General features: G+C 41.0%; 1 protein-coding gene across 4 annotated transcripts in view; it reads right to left on the bottom strand.

Annotated features, from left to right (window-relative positions):
* The window catches only part of GRIN2B (glutamate ionotropic receptor NMDA type subunit 2B), a 403,399-nt gene that overhangs the window by 271,339 nt on the left and 113,202 nt on the right, over positions 1-18,858 (bottom strand). For all 4 annotated transcript variants that reach the window (XM_036074447.2, XM_036074448.2, XM_078075633.1 and 1 more), the window contains one exon: positions 6,347-6,775. In XM_036074447.2, coding sequence (XP_035930340.1) covers positions 6,347-6,757 — 411 coding nt within the window. In that variant the 5' untranslated portion in view covers positions 6,758-6,775. The remainder of the gene's footprint in view (positions 1-6,346; positions 6,776-18,858) is intronic.

The following is an 18,858-nucleotide window of genomic DNA, read 5'->3' on the forward strand; positions in this document are numbered from 1 at the left end:
GTTAGGATCCCACTTTCTTCAAAAGATTAAGAATTGTCTGGTATATGAAAATACAAGAAAGGGCCTACTGTTTATCAAGCATTGGCTACAGAGCTTCATAAAGCTCACTACCCACTGAGAACTAGGTGTTATTTTGTTCCCATCTTGCAAAAGGAAATTTTGAGGCTCAGAGAGCTTAAACAGCACACAACTAAGCTCACATATCTGGTGAATGCACAGCGCTCAAGCCTAACGGCTCCAAAGCCTGCCTTCTCTCCATACCGTACCCCGCCTTCCTGTAGACACGCCACCACTTTCCTGGAGGATGCATGAGAAACACAGGATGGCTCATGCGTTACTTTCTAGCACCAGATGCTTTCATGTCTATAAATGCCTAAAGTAATTTCCACGGCCTCAGTTTCTCCAAACATTAAAACTGCACCTGGACTTCAACTGGCCAGTCTCTTGAAAGCAAATCCTAGCTCCAGTTCTAAAAGGGAGGGTGTACTGGCCAACAAGACACCCATTCCACCGACACAGGTGGGAAGTCCTGGAATTCACACAGACATGAGCGCTGCACCACTGCAAAGTGTACAGGGTCTTAGAGACAGCTGCCCACCCATCTTTCCCCAAAGTATAATTCAAGGAAGAAGGGAAGATGGGAGAGGAATAACGGACTTGCAGGCAGGGAATACTACCCCAGCTTTCTTCTGACTCCTCAGTGTGTGGACTGCAAGTTTCAAAATCAGCCAAAAAAACTTTTAAAGTCAAACATACTTGGATTTGGATCCCAATCCCACTATTCTTCCAGCTGTGTCACTTTGGCTGTGGTACATACTCGAATTTGGTTTCCACATCAACTAAAAACAAATACTACTACTATTTGTCTCACAGGATCACATAAGAATTAAAATGCTCATTAGCATCACGCCTGGCACAAAATTGGCATGCTCTATTAGCTTTTTTGCCCTCTTGCCTTCTCCACTATGTCTTAACTCTCCTCATCCATACTGTAAAACCATAGTTCGCTCTTGAAGTATTCAATCCCCAGGAAGACCATAGGACAGACAACTACAAGCAAGGTAAACTGAAAGACACCAAAATTAAGGAAGAAGAACAGAGTAAAATATGAGTAGTATGGCCATCTTGGTTTCCAGATTATGCTGGATACGGAAACCCATACGAGTAACTGGAAGGCAATAGTCTATTTACAGTGTCACACATTACTGCTGGCTCAACCACTCTCTCCAAACACTGCCGTGAGATGAGTGTTGGGGGAGCCACAGACAGTATGGGAGAGAGCAAGAAAAGACAGGGCCAATGAAGAGTAGAGGCCATCTTCCTAGCCCCACTTGGATTCAAAATGTAGCGCTCTGTACAAAAAATCAAAGTGCTGTTCAAAGCATCATTTCTCAACCAAACAATTTAGAAAGAATCCTAACAACAGACACCAGAGTGAGAATATTTTCACGTGCCCTTGATTAGGAACAAGATATGGAGTATGGTGCGCCTGTTTTAGCTACCTTACACTTCACTCGGATCAACCCATCTGCTTCCAGACCCTGACCCTCTGCTTGGCATACCCTTTTCTCTTCCATTCTTGCAGCATTAAAGACCAGATCTTGTGTCCTCTTGCCTGATCCTACTGTAACTCCCACTTTCTGTTTTCCTTGCTACTTCCTGCCCAAACCATTGTCACTGGTCCTAATGCTAATGTCAGTAGGTAGGTCTGTCATTCCCTATCACAGTGCTCCTTGTTCTCTCGCCTAAAGCAACTGTTTGTACAGTACTTTTCCAGAGGTTCCCACATATTTCATTTCATTTTACCTTCAAAGTGTTGTAAAGTGGGTAGGGCAGAAAACAAAATTGAAATCTTATAAACTGTGAACTGAGTATCACGTAGTTTATGTGATTTGTTTGTTCAAATTTCCAAAGCTCATGAGAATGGAGACTAAAACTCAGGACTTATAATTCTTACTTAGGGTTCTGTGAGGCAGAATTATATCAATAGGAAGCATGAGCTTCAAGATAGGTACTTTTGGGATTTGAATCCCATTCCCACTGCTCACAAGCTGTGGTATCCTGGATGGGTTATTTAACCTCTCTGAGCTAAAATCTGAAAACCCAAGAAAGATTCCAGCAAATCAGCAGAGAAACCTCCCGAAAAGAAATGGAAGTACATCTAGCTTTGGTTCATTATTTAGATTGAGATGGGCATACTAAATCCAGGATCTCAGGGAGAATAAAAGCAATTACAACAAGGCAAAATAAAGTAGGCTCTTTATACTCAGGTGGGGAACCGCCAAAAATCACCTCATACATTTTTAAATGGTCTCTGTTACTATTCTAAACAGTCTTGTGTTATAGACACCTAGCAGTACTTTCCTTATAAGAGCTCTTCCACAGCTGAACGTTCCTATGTTGGCTACGGCATGACTATACCCCCAATGAGCTTTGGCTTCACGGTGGGGAAGGACCAAGGGTCCTACCTCACACATCAGAGCCTTTCCCCAGATTTTCACCGGACCTCTTTTCTTCGTCAGCATCCAGTTCAGAAGTGTCTCTACAATTGGCCATGACTCTATCCAATTCCCATTCTTTTCTTGTATCATGAAACTTCCCTTTCTTCAAATTGTTCCAAATAACCTTCAGCTTAGCCTGCAGAATGCTGTGCTGGACACTTAGTGAAGCACCTGCTATGTATTTTCTCATTTAACCTTCAACCACCCTATAATATATATTACGGTCCCCACTATACAGGCAAGGAGATCAATATTTAGAGTAAGTCTAGATTATCGGTGAGTAGTCCAGATTCCCACATCTAGAGGTGATGGTTAACACCAGCTCTGACTCCAAATTCAGAGCTTCTAATAGTTCTACTCTTCTAGCTCTCATGCTTTTTTCCACCATGGTATAAGGTACATTTCCTCATTGGGAAAGTAAAACACTCATTAATGTTTGTACTCATTAATTAGCATATGCAAAAAAAAAAGTGAGCACAAGCTATTTGACCAGATGCCGACCTTGTGTCTCTCTCCACTTTGGTCAAAAATCTTTATATCCGTGTTTTCTTCCATTACGAACTCCTTCAATCAGGGATTTTATTCCTATAATACAACCTTTCACAAGAACACTTAATAAGTGGGCTTTATTTGAAGCAAACTAACAACAACAAAACTAAGATAAAATGGCATGGTGATTACCTACCTCCTAGAAGGGGGAAGCAAAATGGAAGGCTTATTTATCATCCTTCAGATGGTACCCGTACCTCAAAGACTAGGCCTTAAGCGTGGCAAAGCTGTATTTCTTGGATTTTCTGCATCAGTTTCATTTTCAAATGTTTTGTCCTGTGGCCGCACAGTTGATTCACAGTTGTCAAACTCTGTGTCCTCATTCTATGTTTGTAAAATATGTTCATGGTACTTAAAAATAAACTTCTATTTAAAAAAAAAAAAAAAACTGGCCTTAGAACTTGAGATGTTTTATTTTTGAAACTTGCCCCAAAAGCTTATTTCTCTGAGATCTGGGGACTCTCTTTATTTGCCTTCATGCAAATCCCTTAACCCTGCGAATGTCCCTCTGCGCAGCTCCCGGGAATCTTGGCGCCGCTGCCCACTCAGCCCGGGTGGTCCCTGCTCACCCTCCTCTGCAGCTTCCAGCCCATTCAGGTGTCTGACCCCTCAGGGCTGAGCTTTCCACTCTCCAGCTTCTGTGGTATCAGGACCTCTTTCCTTCTTCCTTTTCTTTTTTCTACCTACCTTTTGGAAATCTTTTCAGGTTAGAAGTCAGATATTTTTTAGGCTATTTTAGGAAATTGCCTAAAAACCACTGTTTGCCTTTTTTTTTTTTTTTTATACTGGAAAGAGAAAAAGAGAAGATGGAATATTTGGGTGTGGTTGCCATGGTGGCGAGGTGAAAGGGGAGAGAGACCAGAGACGAATCTCATTGCCATCACCTCACTGCTTTCAATCCTCCCTTTTACCCCTAGAAGTAGGAACCAGGGGGCCCACTGTGGACTCAGGCTGCACCTAAGAGCTATGCCATCTCAACTCTTCATTACTTCTCTCCTTAGTCAGATCCCAGGATTGCCATTATGAATCAAGTGATGGATTACTTTTAGTTAGGTAATATCTACCACAGTGCTACACAAGGGAGGATAAAAAGAATAGGAAGGTATGTGAGACCTTGACTAGTGTCGCCATTTTCTTGAGAGGCAAGAGAGCATGTGGCCTTTGGGGCCAGCAACCAATGCTGACATCCTGGCTGCACTTACTAGCTACATCATTTGGGCTCTGTTTTTTTTCAATCTCTCTGAGCCTCAGTTTCCCCATCTGTCAAATGGAGATAAATAATATCACTTAGTTCACTGAGTTGTTAAGAGTGTTAAATAAGACAATGTATACAAAGTGCTACGTGCTCGAGCACACGGGAAACACTAAAGCTCCTAGAACAAATCAATGAACAAAAGAGCCCAGTCTCTCAACATGGGCTGCGTCTTACCTCATATGATTGATTATATTGTTATTACGCATTTGTAAGAGGTACAACAGAGAAACAACTAACCAGTGTAACCAATAACCTTTTCTACAAGGGCGGGAGGGCAGAAGTGCTGAAATATTGCACGATAGCCTGCATAACCAAAAAAAAAAAAATTATTTTCACCTGTCATGCTCTCAAGTACGCACTTATTTATGATTCAAAAATTTGGCTCATCCATCTTGGCCTTCTTTCAGCACAACATTGTGCTCTCAAAATACCACTGCTAAAATATAACATAATCAGCTAAGGACAATGATGTTAAAAAAAAAAAAAAAAATCTACCTGAAGCAAAAGCTCAAGGGGTTTGTCACAGTTGGTCTATATTTTCCATTCTGCTTCAGTTTATCCCACCTCTCTCAGCATGGGCTTCTAGTGCCATAATTTGTTTTCTAATGTCTTTACCTGTGCCCAGGTCAATGGAAGAATACCCTTCTCATATGCAACCAGCGGTCCCTCCATTGAGTACTTCAACTTGACCTTTCCTAGACTGAATAAAGGAAGCTCCCAAACAGAAGAGAGTCATCTCTGCCTGCTGCCGACAGATGGCGGTAGTGATCGCACACGATTACTTAAGCCTGCTAAACTCTGCACTGTAGTGGTTCTCAACTGGCCCAGGAGCATGCTTGTGCTGTCAGTGCTAGCTTTTGAGGTGTTTACAAACATCAGTGACCCCATTGCACATCCTTTAAGTACAGAACTACAGACAGTTTTGAAAGTGATGGTAAGAAGCAGAAGATGACAAAGCAAAGATAGAGACCATTTAAAAAACCCAAAGTGATGAGAGCCAATAAATCCTGCACTTGTGGTGAAATGAATCATTCTAAGGTATGAATAACCGCAAAGGACAACGCCTATGTGAGAAGCGCTGTACCTAAGCAATGAGCAATAATCAATAAAGCAAGGAGAAATCTCTGAATAAGTAAAAAATGGAAAAACAAAACAAAACCACAAACAAAACACCTTCTGCGCAACTAGAGAATAAACATCACTGTCAGATCCTAATTAGCTTGTCAGAGAAAGTTAACCTCACGTTAACGTAGAAGTCTACGATTTCTTTGAGGCCGTAAAGCTGCGGTGCGCAACCTTAATCACATACTAGAATCATGTGGGAAGCTTTCAGGAAGCCAGCCGTCCAGGCTGCACTGCAGGCCAGCAATCAGAATCTCTGGGCGTGGGACCCAGGCATCAGAAGTGTTGAAAGCTCCTCAAGTGATCCAATGTGAAACCAAGGTTAAGAACCAATGCCTTCAAATCTAAGCGTGGAGAAAATGCAGCTGCTACTGGTTCCATGGATTAAAATCCATTCCAATGTGTAGATCCCCGTGTGACACGCACAGACACCTTAGCAGTAAGTACTTCCCTATGACATTTGTATCTGCAAGGAGACAAATAATCTGCCTCAAGAGATTTTTTCTTTTTATAGTCTTGAAGCTGGCATGGGGCGGGGGGAGTAGAATATGTGTTTCCAAAAAAGAACAGAGCATGCCTTACTTTAAAGGTTTAAAGGAGCTATGCACACACATATTTGAAGAAAATGTATCACAGAACTATAAGCTTCAACATCTCTTAGTCATTTCAGTGAATCCATTTACAAACAAATGGACACACACACCTGTTCAAGACTATAGGCGCTCTGAATACCTGCACCTTTTCCTCACCTTCATCTCCAAAGGAAGGGACTGATCCCTGATCTATCTACTTACTCAGAGCATTCTGGTTACTTTCCATCTTTCATCATCAAGTTTTACATTACAACACATGTGTCATTCAGTTCTCAATACAAACCACCCCTGCCCCCAGGTTCTCCTCCCTGTAGCCCCTCTTTTACCTTATCTGCCATTATCATTGAGGAGCCTCCGTGGATGCCCAGGATGGGGGTGAGAGTCTGGGCTGAAATGAAGTCAAGGATCTGGGCAATGGCCTCCTGATCTGTGTCGTCAGCAAACACCACGCCCTGGATCTTCCGGTCAGACATGAGATCACAGATGCGGGTGATGATGCTCTTTGGGTCAGTCTCATTCATGGCTACCAACTCCACACGGGGTACCACGGAGAGATGGTGGAAATCATCTTTCTCGTGGGCATCCTTGATGGCCACCTCGTCGGAAGTGCCCACGAGGATGACAGCAATGCCGATGCTGGGGGGGCTCTTCTGAGAACGAGCTCTGCTGCCTGACACAGCCAGGACAGCCAACACCAACCAGAACTTGGGAGAACAGCACTCTGCTCTGGGCTTCATCTTCAACTCGTCGACTCCCTGAAAACACAAAGAGAGTGGTTAAATTATGACTCTACTCCATGACCTATCTTTGAAGGGGCTGGATACTGCAAGCCAAGGGCCTTATCTCCTTTCACTGATCATCAACCCAATGTCTATCTTCAAGCCCAGTCCCTGATCTCTCGTGTCTGCTCAGCAGAATGGGAGAAAGAAAATGAAACTTTCAAAAACATCAGGAATCCTTAAGCAAGACAATAAAAGCTATTGCTATGGCCATCAGCAGCAAACAGGCAAAAGAGGGAAAGAGGACGCAAGTGGTCCAGGCAGTCATGCCAAGGCGGGGGTCCCTCTGGTGCTGTGTGATCCCTGGCACTTCTGCCACAACCCATCCTTGAATTGCTCTTGGGCCAAGGGAATGGCAGAGACCAGGCAAATGAACTGCAAAATGGACTCAGCAGAGGCTAAGAACAAAACATGGTCTAGATAAGCTGGCTATCGGGAGCTAAAGAAACATAAGCCCCTTTACTTTGTGCTCACCTCAAAGAGGACAAGAGCCTGAAAAATTCTTCAGCAACTCTTTTAGTAACTGACTTTTACTACTACGGGACAACAACAACAAAACACCATAAACCAATACGTGGACAGTACTTTAAAAAACATCTCGGGGCGCCTGGGTGGCTCGGTCGTTAAGCGTCTGCCTTCGGCTCAGGTCATGATCCCGGTGGCCTGGGATCGAGCCCCGCATCGGGCTCCCTGCTCGGCGGGAAGCCTGCTTCTCCCTCTCCCCTCCCCCTGCTTGTGTTCCCTCTCTCACTCTGTCTCTCTCCGTGTCAAATAAATAAATAAAATCTTAAAAAAAAAAAAAAAAAAAAACCTCAATTGATCCTGACAATAACCCAAGAGGGGAAAAAATAAGAAAGATATTATTATTCCCCTTTTATAGATATTAAAGCTAAGGCTCAAAGAAGCTAAGAAGTCCAACACTGTGAACCAATTAAGTGAAACAGACACGAATCCAGATCTTCTGGTTTTTACGTCAATTTACATTTCATTGCATTACACCACACTGCCTCTCACATTGTCAATTATTACAAGGAATAAGATTTTTGTTTTTTGTTTTTAACTAGGCTCAAATTCATGACCGTGAGATCAAGACCTGAGCTGAGAACAAGTTAGACGCCCAACCAACTCGGCCACCCAGGGACCCCTATAAGGAATAGTTTTATTGTGATTTGTTATACATCAAAGTATGGTGATGTGGACAAATACTATTGATATCTGTAATAATGTTAGAGCCACGTTAGAAAAATTTTCCATGGCATCCTATAGCAACGACTTCCTTGAGATGACTGACTCCGTGTTTGTACATAATTCACCACCTTTTACCTATAACACACTCCTGCATTTTGCTTCCCCATATGCCCCTAAATCTTACACTATGCACCAGACTGAGGACACAGCTCCCTATGGAGCTTGGTCATTTCTCTTTACATTTCTCACCATTCTCTAAAGGCTCTTCTTATTTAAATAGAACTGATCCCGCTTATGTTGTTTTGACTTGTTTTAAATAATCATTTATGGCACACCTGTTATACTCTGTGCACTGTGTTAGGCATTTCCTTATATGCGATCTCTTCAGTCCTCATAGAAATCCTATAAATTAGTCATCTTTATCCCCATTTCTCAAATGGAGAAACTGAAGCTCAAAAGAGTTATGTAATTTTCCCAAGGTCAGTGATACTATAATACCAGCGTGCCAATATGTAAACATAGCATTTTTGTTCTCCAAGGAAATATTCTACAAACTGTACCCAAAATCAGAAGCAGGGATTTTCATTCTTCTACAAAGATCAAGGATGAAAGTGCTACTTAGTATCTCCTACTTGCATGAAAGAAAAGGTAAGATACCAGGGATCTAAAAACTTTGAGAGTTTGAGAGTTCAACTAACAAAAAGAAAACAATGAGGATATTGAAAAGAAAGATAAGGAAGCATTCAGTCTGAGCAGACTGACTGCAAAGGGCATTAAGGATTCAGGAGTGAGAGGCTGGGGACATTTTGTGGCTGAAGAAGCACAAAATCCAATCCGGTTCTTGGCAGAAAACATTTTGGAACTCTCGCTGTGGTGCTCATCCTTCCACACTGCCAAGAAGGAGAGCTATATTGATCGTCTTGTCTATTGCTTATGAATAAGACGAGTAGCTCAGTGGTTCAACCCTGAGCACAGTTCACTCCTGACAGTCTTCTGGTCTCCGTGAACCCTGGAAACCCAGGTCAATGAATTGTATCCAACCTAGCAAGAGGCCCAGGGCCTGCATTCCTCGTCCCGGAGCTTAAAGCAAAGTAGTGCTATATGGGGGTGAGCGGCACTGAATATTCAGGGGAAGACAGATAGGTTGAGCACCTCAAAGAGCTGTTGGCAAAATAATAATTATAAGAATAATCTGTTCAATTTCAGAGATTGCTTCTCAGGAAGAACCAAAAGATTTCAAATTTGGCAAAACCAGCGGCTTGCTTCATTCCAATGAGATTCTGATCCTACACTGACAAGTCCCTAAATCAGATTCCTTCACATTGAAAAGTGGTCCACCCTGCCATGACAGTTTATTAACTTTAATGCACTCTACACTCTCCCACTTTGATGTTTTATTTGCTCTTTTTAAACTATCTCTTGTGTTCCTCTATTTCTTCTCACACAATATATTAGACTTTGTTATGCAATGGCTAGTTGTGACACCCAAAGAATAGAATCTGGTTTTACAGAGCGTCTCTTTTATACCCAGGATAGAGCAGAGCACTTTACAAAGCAATACATTAAGGCAGATACCAGCAACAAAGGGGCGGTGAGACAAACAGAGAAGCTGCTTTGAATACAAACTCAATTTCACACATTAGGAGGGGGTCAGTTGAGAGAAAGCATGCTGTCCAAGGTAAGCAAATTGCTTTTGCTCCCTTCCACAGACAGAGCACAGTTAGTCTCGATGCAGCTCTGCCCCCAGCCCGCCCCTGGACTTCACTCTCCCTTGGTAGAACTGAGCGCTATTGCCTTGGGCTCTCACGATAGCTTGCAGGTATCGACCTAAATATCTGCTTATTATAATCATATGATTATGTGACTGCCTCTCTTAAGTAGTTGGTATTCTCCTTGCAGGCAGGGGCTCTTAGGCTCAGTCACCATTTACGGAGCCCCTACTACCTGGGCAAACATTGTTCTTGGTGTGGGGGATTCAAGAGGCACAGGCTCTACCCTCCACAGTCTAAGAGAAGATATATACGAAGAAGACCTCTTCTCATTTTTATTTGCATGCTTGGGATCTAGCAGGGCCTCACATACCATAGGCAAGGACTCAATAAATATAAGCCACTGAGTTTCTACCATTATAAAATTGTCAATATCTGACCATTTTTACCTATAATAGTAGCCTATTTTACATATTATGTACTTATAATAACATTTTACCTGTAATTTACCATAAAGCCAGACTCTATTATTGCCAGGTAATTTTCCTGTATTATTAAATCACATATAAACATTTTAAGTCATAATTCTTCCCTATATTATAAAGAAGGAACCTGATCTTCTGAGAGGTTATAAGTAAATGACAAAGTTCACACAACTAATAAGGGATGGTATTAAAATTTGTCTATCCCCAAACCCTTGCTCTTTCCTTTCTCCTACCTCTCAATATAATAAGACTATATGAATAAATGAATACATGAATGAATGAATGAATGAACAAAATCACCAACCAAAACCCAATTGCATTTTGATACCAGGTCTGCATTAACTAAGTCCCTGAGGATGAACAAGTCACCCAATCACTGTCACCATTTCCTCGGCAGGGAAATCAGGATATATGCCCAACCTAAATACCTGAAAGAGTTCTTGTGAGGATCAAATGACAGAATGTATATGGAAGTGCTTTGAAGAATATAAAGTACTCTATAGATGCAAAGGATGTTACCTTTAAGCTTCTACAGAAGTTGTTCAAGGAGACTAGCTATTTGTGAAAGCAAAAAGTCAGCAGGTGGGAGATGGTAAGAGAAAGGCAGACCGAGGCTGAGAGGAATATTAAGAGGAATGTCATGGGGGGCAAGACATATTAGCTCCCTGACCGATATAACTCCCTGAACAACATGCTTCAGGTTAGCAGCAAGCTTGGCTTGCTTACTTGGCTGCACTTGGCTTGTCAGTCAAGCGCAGCAGAATTCAAGAGTCATTCAGGCCAAGGTCAGTAATGGCAATCAGGGGAGCTCGGCACCCCCAGACCATGCCACCCAGAATTCGGGCACCGGGGTGCACAAGCAGAACCAACAGCAAAGGGGCAGGATTGGAGATGTGACTGCCCACTGCTTGGCCCTCTGCCTCCTTGAAGCACAAGCTGAGTGGTCATCAGATGTCCGGCAAGCAGAAGACCACAGCAGCTGAGGTTCACGCTTCCGGCTGGTACAACATAACTACAACAGGAACCAGTCCACACTTGGCCCACACTGGCTCCAGGGGAAGACACATCTGAGTGAGGATCTGAGCCAATCCTGTCCTCAGAGAAAACTGAGTCCTGGGGCAACACCAATGGGAAGGATAAAATGTGATTTAATAGATGATTAACTCAAATTTTCCAAGCACCATCTTGTAATGCAGTCAGGACCATGCTGTTTGGAGTGAACCAGTTAAGAAGACTGTGATTAGAATATGACATGCAGTGAGAGAAATGAAGATTAGAAGTGCCAGAACTAGGACACCTGGGTGGCTCAGTCGGCTGGGCATCTGCCTTCGACTCAGGCCGTGATCCCAGGGTCCTGGATCAAGTCCCACATCCGGCTCCCTGCTCGGTGGGGAGTCTGCTTCTCCTTCTTCCTCTGCTGCTCTCACTGCTTGTGCTCTCTCTCTGTCTCTTTGTCAAATGAATAAATAAAATCTTTAAGAAAAAAAAAAAAGAAGTGCCAGAACTATACATCAGGTCCAGTTTCCCAAGCTACCGATAAAAACAGGCCTTAAAATTCCTAACATTAGAGAGTGTGGGGAAACAAGGAGTCTCATACAGTGTAAGTCAAGTGAAGTATAAATGAATATAACCTTCTTGGAGGTTGGAATATCTATCAAAATTTTAATATCAAGATAAAATAAAGTCCATATGTGGAAACATTAGAAGTGACAATGAGAGATGTCACATACTGGTACCAAGAAGTTACAATAATCATAAACATACCTGAATCTTAACATCTAGGCTTAACATGCGTGAAGTATGAACTAAAATACCTGGGGAGAAACAGATAAATCCAACAGACGAAATATAAGCAATGACATAAATGATCAAAAAAAACAGGGGCGCCTGGGTGGCTCAGTCGTTAAGCGTCTGCCTTCGGCTCAGGTCATGATCCCATAGTCCTGGGATCGAGCCCCGCATCGGGCTCCCTGCTTCGGTGGGGAGCCTGCTTCTCCCTCTCCCACTCCCCCTGCTTGTGTTCCCTCTCTTGCTGTGTCTCTCTCTGTCCAATAAATAAAATCTTTAAAAAAAAAAAAAAAAAAGCCTGAGGGGTGCCTGGGTGGCTCAGTCGGTTAAGTATCCGACTCTTGATTTTGGCTCAGGTCATGATCTTGGGGTCATGAGATCAAACCCTGAATCAGCACCCCCCTCCTTGGCACGGAGTCTGCTTAAGATTCTCTCTCTCCCTCTTCTTCTGCCCCTCTCCCAGCCCCTCCCCCACCTCTCTCTCTCAAAAAGAAAAAACAAAAACAAAGCCTGAGTCATAAGCTTGTACTAGTTCAGAGATCCAGATATACATGTACAATAGAGAGTACATATTCTTTCGAAGTACATGGAAAATATTAAATTTACAAAACTGCCTCAATAAATTCCAAAGAATCAATATGAAACAATTGCCATTTTTCTATAATGTGACTAAATTACAAGTGAACTTTTAAAGGTAGCTAAAAAAAATCACATATCCAAACACTTTTTTTTTAAAACTGATTACCAAGTAACTCTAAAGTGAAGGGAAAGATTAAAAGAAACTAAAAAACTCTTTGAACAGAATAACAATGGAAACATTAAATATCAAAATTTCTAGAGCACAACTAAAACAGTTTACAGAGAAGTTTATATCTTTAAGAACATTTATAATAAAACAGAAAATGAAAAATAATTAATAATTACCTGAGTCAACCTTAGGGAGAAATTAAATAAAGATAAAAGCATAAATTAATGATCGGGGCGCCTGGGTGGCTCAGTCGTTAAGCGTCTACCTTCGGCTCAGGTCATGATCCCAGCGTCCTGGGATCGAGCCCTGCATCGGGCTCCCTGCTCGGAGGGAAGCCTGCTTCTCCCTCTCCCACTCCCCTGCTTATGTTCCCTCTCTCGCTGTGTCTCTCTCTGTCAAATAAATAAATAAAATCTTTAAAAAAAAAAAAAGCATAAATTAATGAAACACAAGCTAAATAAAAGAAAAAACAAAACCAAAAGCGGATTCTTTAAAAGACTACCATAGACAAAGTTCTGACAAGACCAATCACGGAAAATAGAAGAAAATGTAAATTAAATTGACAATGGAAAAGGGAATAATAACGTGTGTGTATATATATATATATATTATATATATGATGGAAATTTTAAAATAATAAAAGTATATTATGAAAATGAATTGCTTTTAAACGTAATGTATAAATATCTAATAAAAAAAGCAAAACAAGGTTCAAGAAAATATAGAAAATTTAAATATAGTAATAACCATTAAAAAAATGAAACGGTTATCAAAGTCCCCCAGTTCTAATTCACCAAAACCAGTCCACCACCTGTGCACCCCACCTTTGCCAAAATAAGAGCAAAACAGGCATGAATGGTTTTATAGATGAGGCCTACCAAATTTTTTTTTTTACAATTTTATTTATTTGAGAGAGAGAGAGTGAGCGAGCAAGGAAAGGAGCCAGGGGAGAAGGAGAGAGAGAATCCCAAATACACCACACGCTGAGCATGGAGCCTTACAGGGGGCTTGACCTCACGACCCTGAGATCATGACCTGAGCCCAAATCAAAAGTTGGAAGCTTAACTGACTGAGCCATCCAGATGCCCAGAGGCGTACCAAACTTTTAAGTAAGAAGTGAAGAGTTGAGCAAAATAGAAAAACAAGGGAAGTTTAGTTCTAAATCTAGATAATTAAGGTAGAAGAAAAGATTATTATAGGTCCCTTTCATTTATGAACATAAAGACAAAAAAAATCCTAAAGAAAATATTAGCTAAACAAAAAAATAGTATATTTTAAAAATAATAATAATCATAATCAAGTGTGGTTTATACCAGGAATGTAAGGACGGCTTAACTTCAGAACATAAATCAAAATAATTTACCACCTTAATGGATTAAGGGAGATACTTACATGAATATCTCAAAAAAACTGATGGAAACACATTTGATTAAGGGAAACATTTATTTATGATATAAATGTTAGCGTATGTTTTTTAAAAATTCTTTGATAATAGGAAATGAAGAAGATCATCAATCTTTACCCGGTACAAGAATATACTGAAGACTTTTGATCACATCCATTTTGGCAATCAGAAAAAGGCAAGGTTAGTGGCTAGCTATCACTACTACTGGAAATTTTGGTAATAAAAGAAGTCACGAAAACAAAAGGTGTTTTTTTTTTTAAGATTTATTGATTTTAGAGAGAGGGAGAGAGAGAGAGTGGGGGGGAGGGGCAGAAGGAGAAGGAGAGAGAGAATCTCAAGCAGATTCCCCATTGCGTGCGGAGCCCAACCTGGGGCTCGATATCATGACTTCAAGATCATGACCCCAGCCGAAACCAACTGAGCCATCCGGGCACCCTGAAAACAAAAGTTTTGAAGAATGGGAAGGAAAGGAAAAATAAACTAGCATTATATGAAGCTATGATGATTATTTACATAGGAAATCCAATAGAATTTAAAAACTATTATTTTTAACATGGGTACGGTGTGATTGCTAGATAAACAATACTCTTAGAAAACATCAGTAGCTCTCTTTTAACCAACTAGAAAATACGATAGTCATAACAGCAAAAGCAACTCTAAATTATTTAGGAATTAACAAAGAATACATAAGACCTCTGCAGAGAATATTTGAAACTCTATTAAAGGGCATGAAAAAAGGCTTGAACAATGTAATCATATACCTCATTCATGGATGTGATCACAATATTACAGAGTTCTATTTTCTCCCGAATTAATCTATAACTTCAAGTCAATCCCATCAAAATAACAGTAGGATTTTTTAAGGAATTTTATTAACTTATTCTAAAATGTATATGGAAGATAAAAGTACGGAAAGAACTAATTAATTAAACAGGACGTCCTTATCTGAGCCAATAATAAAAGTGTGCCATGAACTGAGAAGTGTGATTAACTCAACTCTGCAGAACAGAGCCAAAATAAAATTTTTAATTAACATAAATTAAATTTAAGTTCCAAGTCAATTTTGAGTTTTATTTTCTAAATTCAAATTTAGAGGAGCAGAGAAAATGCTGAACCAAAAAGGTACTTTTGACTCAGAATGCTTAGCTTAGGCAATAAATGCGTTCACCAATCATCTGATGCAGAAAGTGTGCGTATCACAGATGTCAAACATGTACTATCTAATGCCATTCTGAAATACAAAACTAATATCTATTTCTAGCAAATGAATTACAATGCCATCTATATATTCAGGGCACTTGGAAACCCAATTTCAATCCTCCAAATGCATTTAGCGTCTGCTAAATATCAACTAAACATCATCTAAACATCCTCTAAATCTGTAGAAATAACATATAAAAGGCACGAATCTTTGATTTCAGTTGACTTAGAACCTAAAACTTCTCTCTGCATTGTTATTCCCTCTGCATTGTTGTTCCCCTCAGTCTCACACTATTACCATCAGCCATTACACTCTTTGAGCTTCTGAACTCTGTTGCCCCTGCTCTTTCTTCAGAAAGGAACACGGTAAGAAATCCCTGGTAGTTTGGGAGGTGGGGGCAGGTGCTGAGACTCTGTGCTCATGAAACCAGTGATGAAAGAAAATTCTACCTAGACATCCTATGAGCAAAATGACTCCATTTCTAATGTAGTGACTGGCATGGCAACAAACAGTGCTCCCTGGTCCTGTCAGGGTATTTACTTATCTAAAGACACTCTTGTGCGGAACCAACCCCAAATCCATTTCAACATACCGTAGCCGCAACAAATACAGAAAATCAAAGAAAACAGGGACTTAGTTAAATTGCTGCTGGGAAAGTGTTTAATCAGAGAAGAGCAAGACAGACGAGAAGGAAAAGATACAGGTAAACCCTTGACCCACCAGATGAACCATTAAGTCCTCCTACACAATGCAGGCAAGAAGGCCCTTCTAAAGACCACCAGTCCCTTCAACCCCTACAAGACGACGTCCTCATCACTGCAAAGGGCTAATGTGGCACTGAATTCCTTGGCAGAAAAATTTTCTTTCTTAGGACTTCTGCTGAATAAGAGCCTTCTTGTTCTTATTTGGTCCAAGCTGACCTACCATCTGAGCGCCTTCCTTGTCCTACAACACTTCCAGTGGCTAAATCCAGGCTTTCTGATCTGAGCTGTTCTTTCCTGCTTTCTGCACAAAGTAGAAGGATCGTTTCTACTGTCACCCAAGTTCTTAACACAAGGGTTGTACAGATAACTAATAAAGGATTATAAAACATTTTCTGTGTGTGCATTTTAAGAGAAATGCATAATACAAACGTAGATGATTATCTGTACTCTTACCAGCAACAGTTCATTCGTGGGCTTTTTTTTTCCCCTTTAATATTCTGCAAGAGCAGACACCAAAATTGTTCAAAGTTTCTCTTCTAACATCTGCACATGGTTCTTAATTATAATTAATTTATATGCCTCCAAGGACAGTGTGGGCAGCCCTGATGAAATCCAAACCTTTTGAAACCTGATTCTGATTACTACCATTTGGCAGCCGATTAGGGCAATTGCATGTATTGGTTTAACAGCAAAATAGCATTTTCAAGTGTTAATAAAAATTATTGGCTTGTCACTGACTATTAAAGGGGTGCGGGATGAGCAGCGCAAATGGGTGACGGATGATAAAAAGCAGCACAGGAACAGCGCAACAGGAAAATCTCAACTGGGAAGGACATCCAAGGAAGAGATCGGGAGGGCAATCATGAGCCAGGGATGGGGCCGGGGCGACTAGACCTATAGACACTTACCGAGAAAACACTGGTGTTCTCAGATGCAGATAAACAACTGTGCTAACATATATCTAAAATTTGGGTGTTGAAAAAGGCCATGTCCAAGTCCCCCAGGATGACCTGCTCTGCTGCCTCAGTATATTCCAAGCCACTGTAACCCTCAACAAAGCCTCTACTGTAAACCCCAGCCCCGCCCAACAATAAGAATCATGCTGTGTCGTGCCGGGCAGAAGAAAGCTGCGGAGTTGAGAACACGTGCTTTACGTTTACTCCTAACTTACTGTGCAATCTTGGATCGGTTTTCTTTACCTCTCTGACCCTCAGCTCCCTCATCTGCAAAACGTGAGACTCGTCACTGCTGCCACAGGATTCCGGTGAAGGCTGATTGGACAAATGTTTATTGAATGTTTTCTATGTGCCAGATAACGTGCTACACAATGAGATGCAACACTGCATGTGATACAATCTATAAGGAGCCTTCAGTATCGTGGCCAAAACAGACAAAAAGACAGGAAATTACAAGTACGATGTGACAAGAGCTGTAACAGAGCACTCCCAGTGCACCACAGAAGGCCACCTAATTCTGCCTGGGAGATCAGAAAGAAACAATACACTGAAATTGCAAAAATAACAAAATATATGGGACACCTGGGTGGCGCAGTTGGTTGAACATCCAGCTCTTGACTTCAGCTCAGGTCATGATCTCAGGGTTGTGGGATCCAGCCCCACCGTCTTGCTCTGCACTCGGGAGGTGGCAGAGTCTGCTGGAGATTCTCTCTCCCTCTCCCTTTGCCCTTCCCTGCCGCTCACACACTCGTGCTCGCTCTCTCTCTCTCTCTCTCAAATAAATAAATCTTTAAAAAATATATAACAAAATATTAGTTAGAAGGTATCATGATACAGTGAAGAAAGCAAGCCGATATTTGCCGCTGAAATTTACATCCACAGAAGTGTGTTAGAATCCCATGGAACTTTGTTTTAAGTGACACTATGCATATAGAGTTCATATCTAGTGCTTCATAGAACTGCAGTTAATTCTTGGTATTATTTTTGACTTTTTAAGGGCTGTGCTAAAATGAGAGAATGTCCTATCTTCCTGTTAAAATCGAATTACATATGCTTTAGAATTTTCTAAGACAGCCATCCCCTGGATCCCGTAAATGTGAATTTTGCTATAATAACTGCTAATAAAATGATACTGACACAGTGCAGGAAAAAAGATCTAGAAGTCAAAGAGATCTAGAACTGAAATTTGGATGTGACACCTTGTGGGGAGGGGAGGCAATAACTTAAATTATCCAGACATCATTTTCTTCATTATAAAATGGGGATGATTGTCCTCACCTCACAGAGTTGTTGTGAATATTAAATGATTTACTTGAAAGCATCCAGCGAAGAGCAGGTACCTGACATTTATTCATTGAATGTGAATATACTCTGTTCAGAAGGAGATAAGGAGTTTCTTTTGCCTCAGATTACTTAGAAAGGAGTCTCTCTCTCCCACCACCCTCTCTAGCTTTCATACAATTTCCACTGACCTTAGAAATGGGTTGTTTTAAAAGGTTAGTCTAACCTCACACTTATGAGAATGTCAGAGAGATATCTCAAGCATCAATATCAAGTGCTAGCAAGTTTCAGAATGTATGTGGGACTCTCATACATTGCTGGTGGTTATGAAAATGGTGTACTCACTCTAGAAGACTGTTTTTATGATTCGCATAATGTTGAACAAGTTTACCATATAGACTGCACTCCAAGGTATTTATCTAACTAACTTGAAAACTTTTACTCTACAAAACACTGCATGCAACTGTATATAGAACACCTTTCCACAGTTGCCAAAAACTAGAAACCATCTAAATATCTTTCAATGGATTAGTACATCAAATATGGTACAAATAACAGGACATTACCCAATGATGAAGAGAGCTACTGAGGCCC

This window comes from Halichoerus grypus, chromosome 6, assembly GCF_964656455.1.
Source record: "Halichoerus grypus chromosome 6, mHalGry1.hap1.1, whole genome shotgun sequence".
Lineage (NCBI taxonomy): Eukaryota > Metazoa > Chordata > Mammalia > Carnivora > Phocidae > Halichoerus > Halichoerus grypus.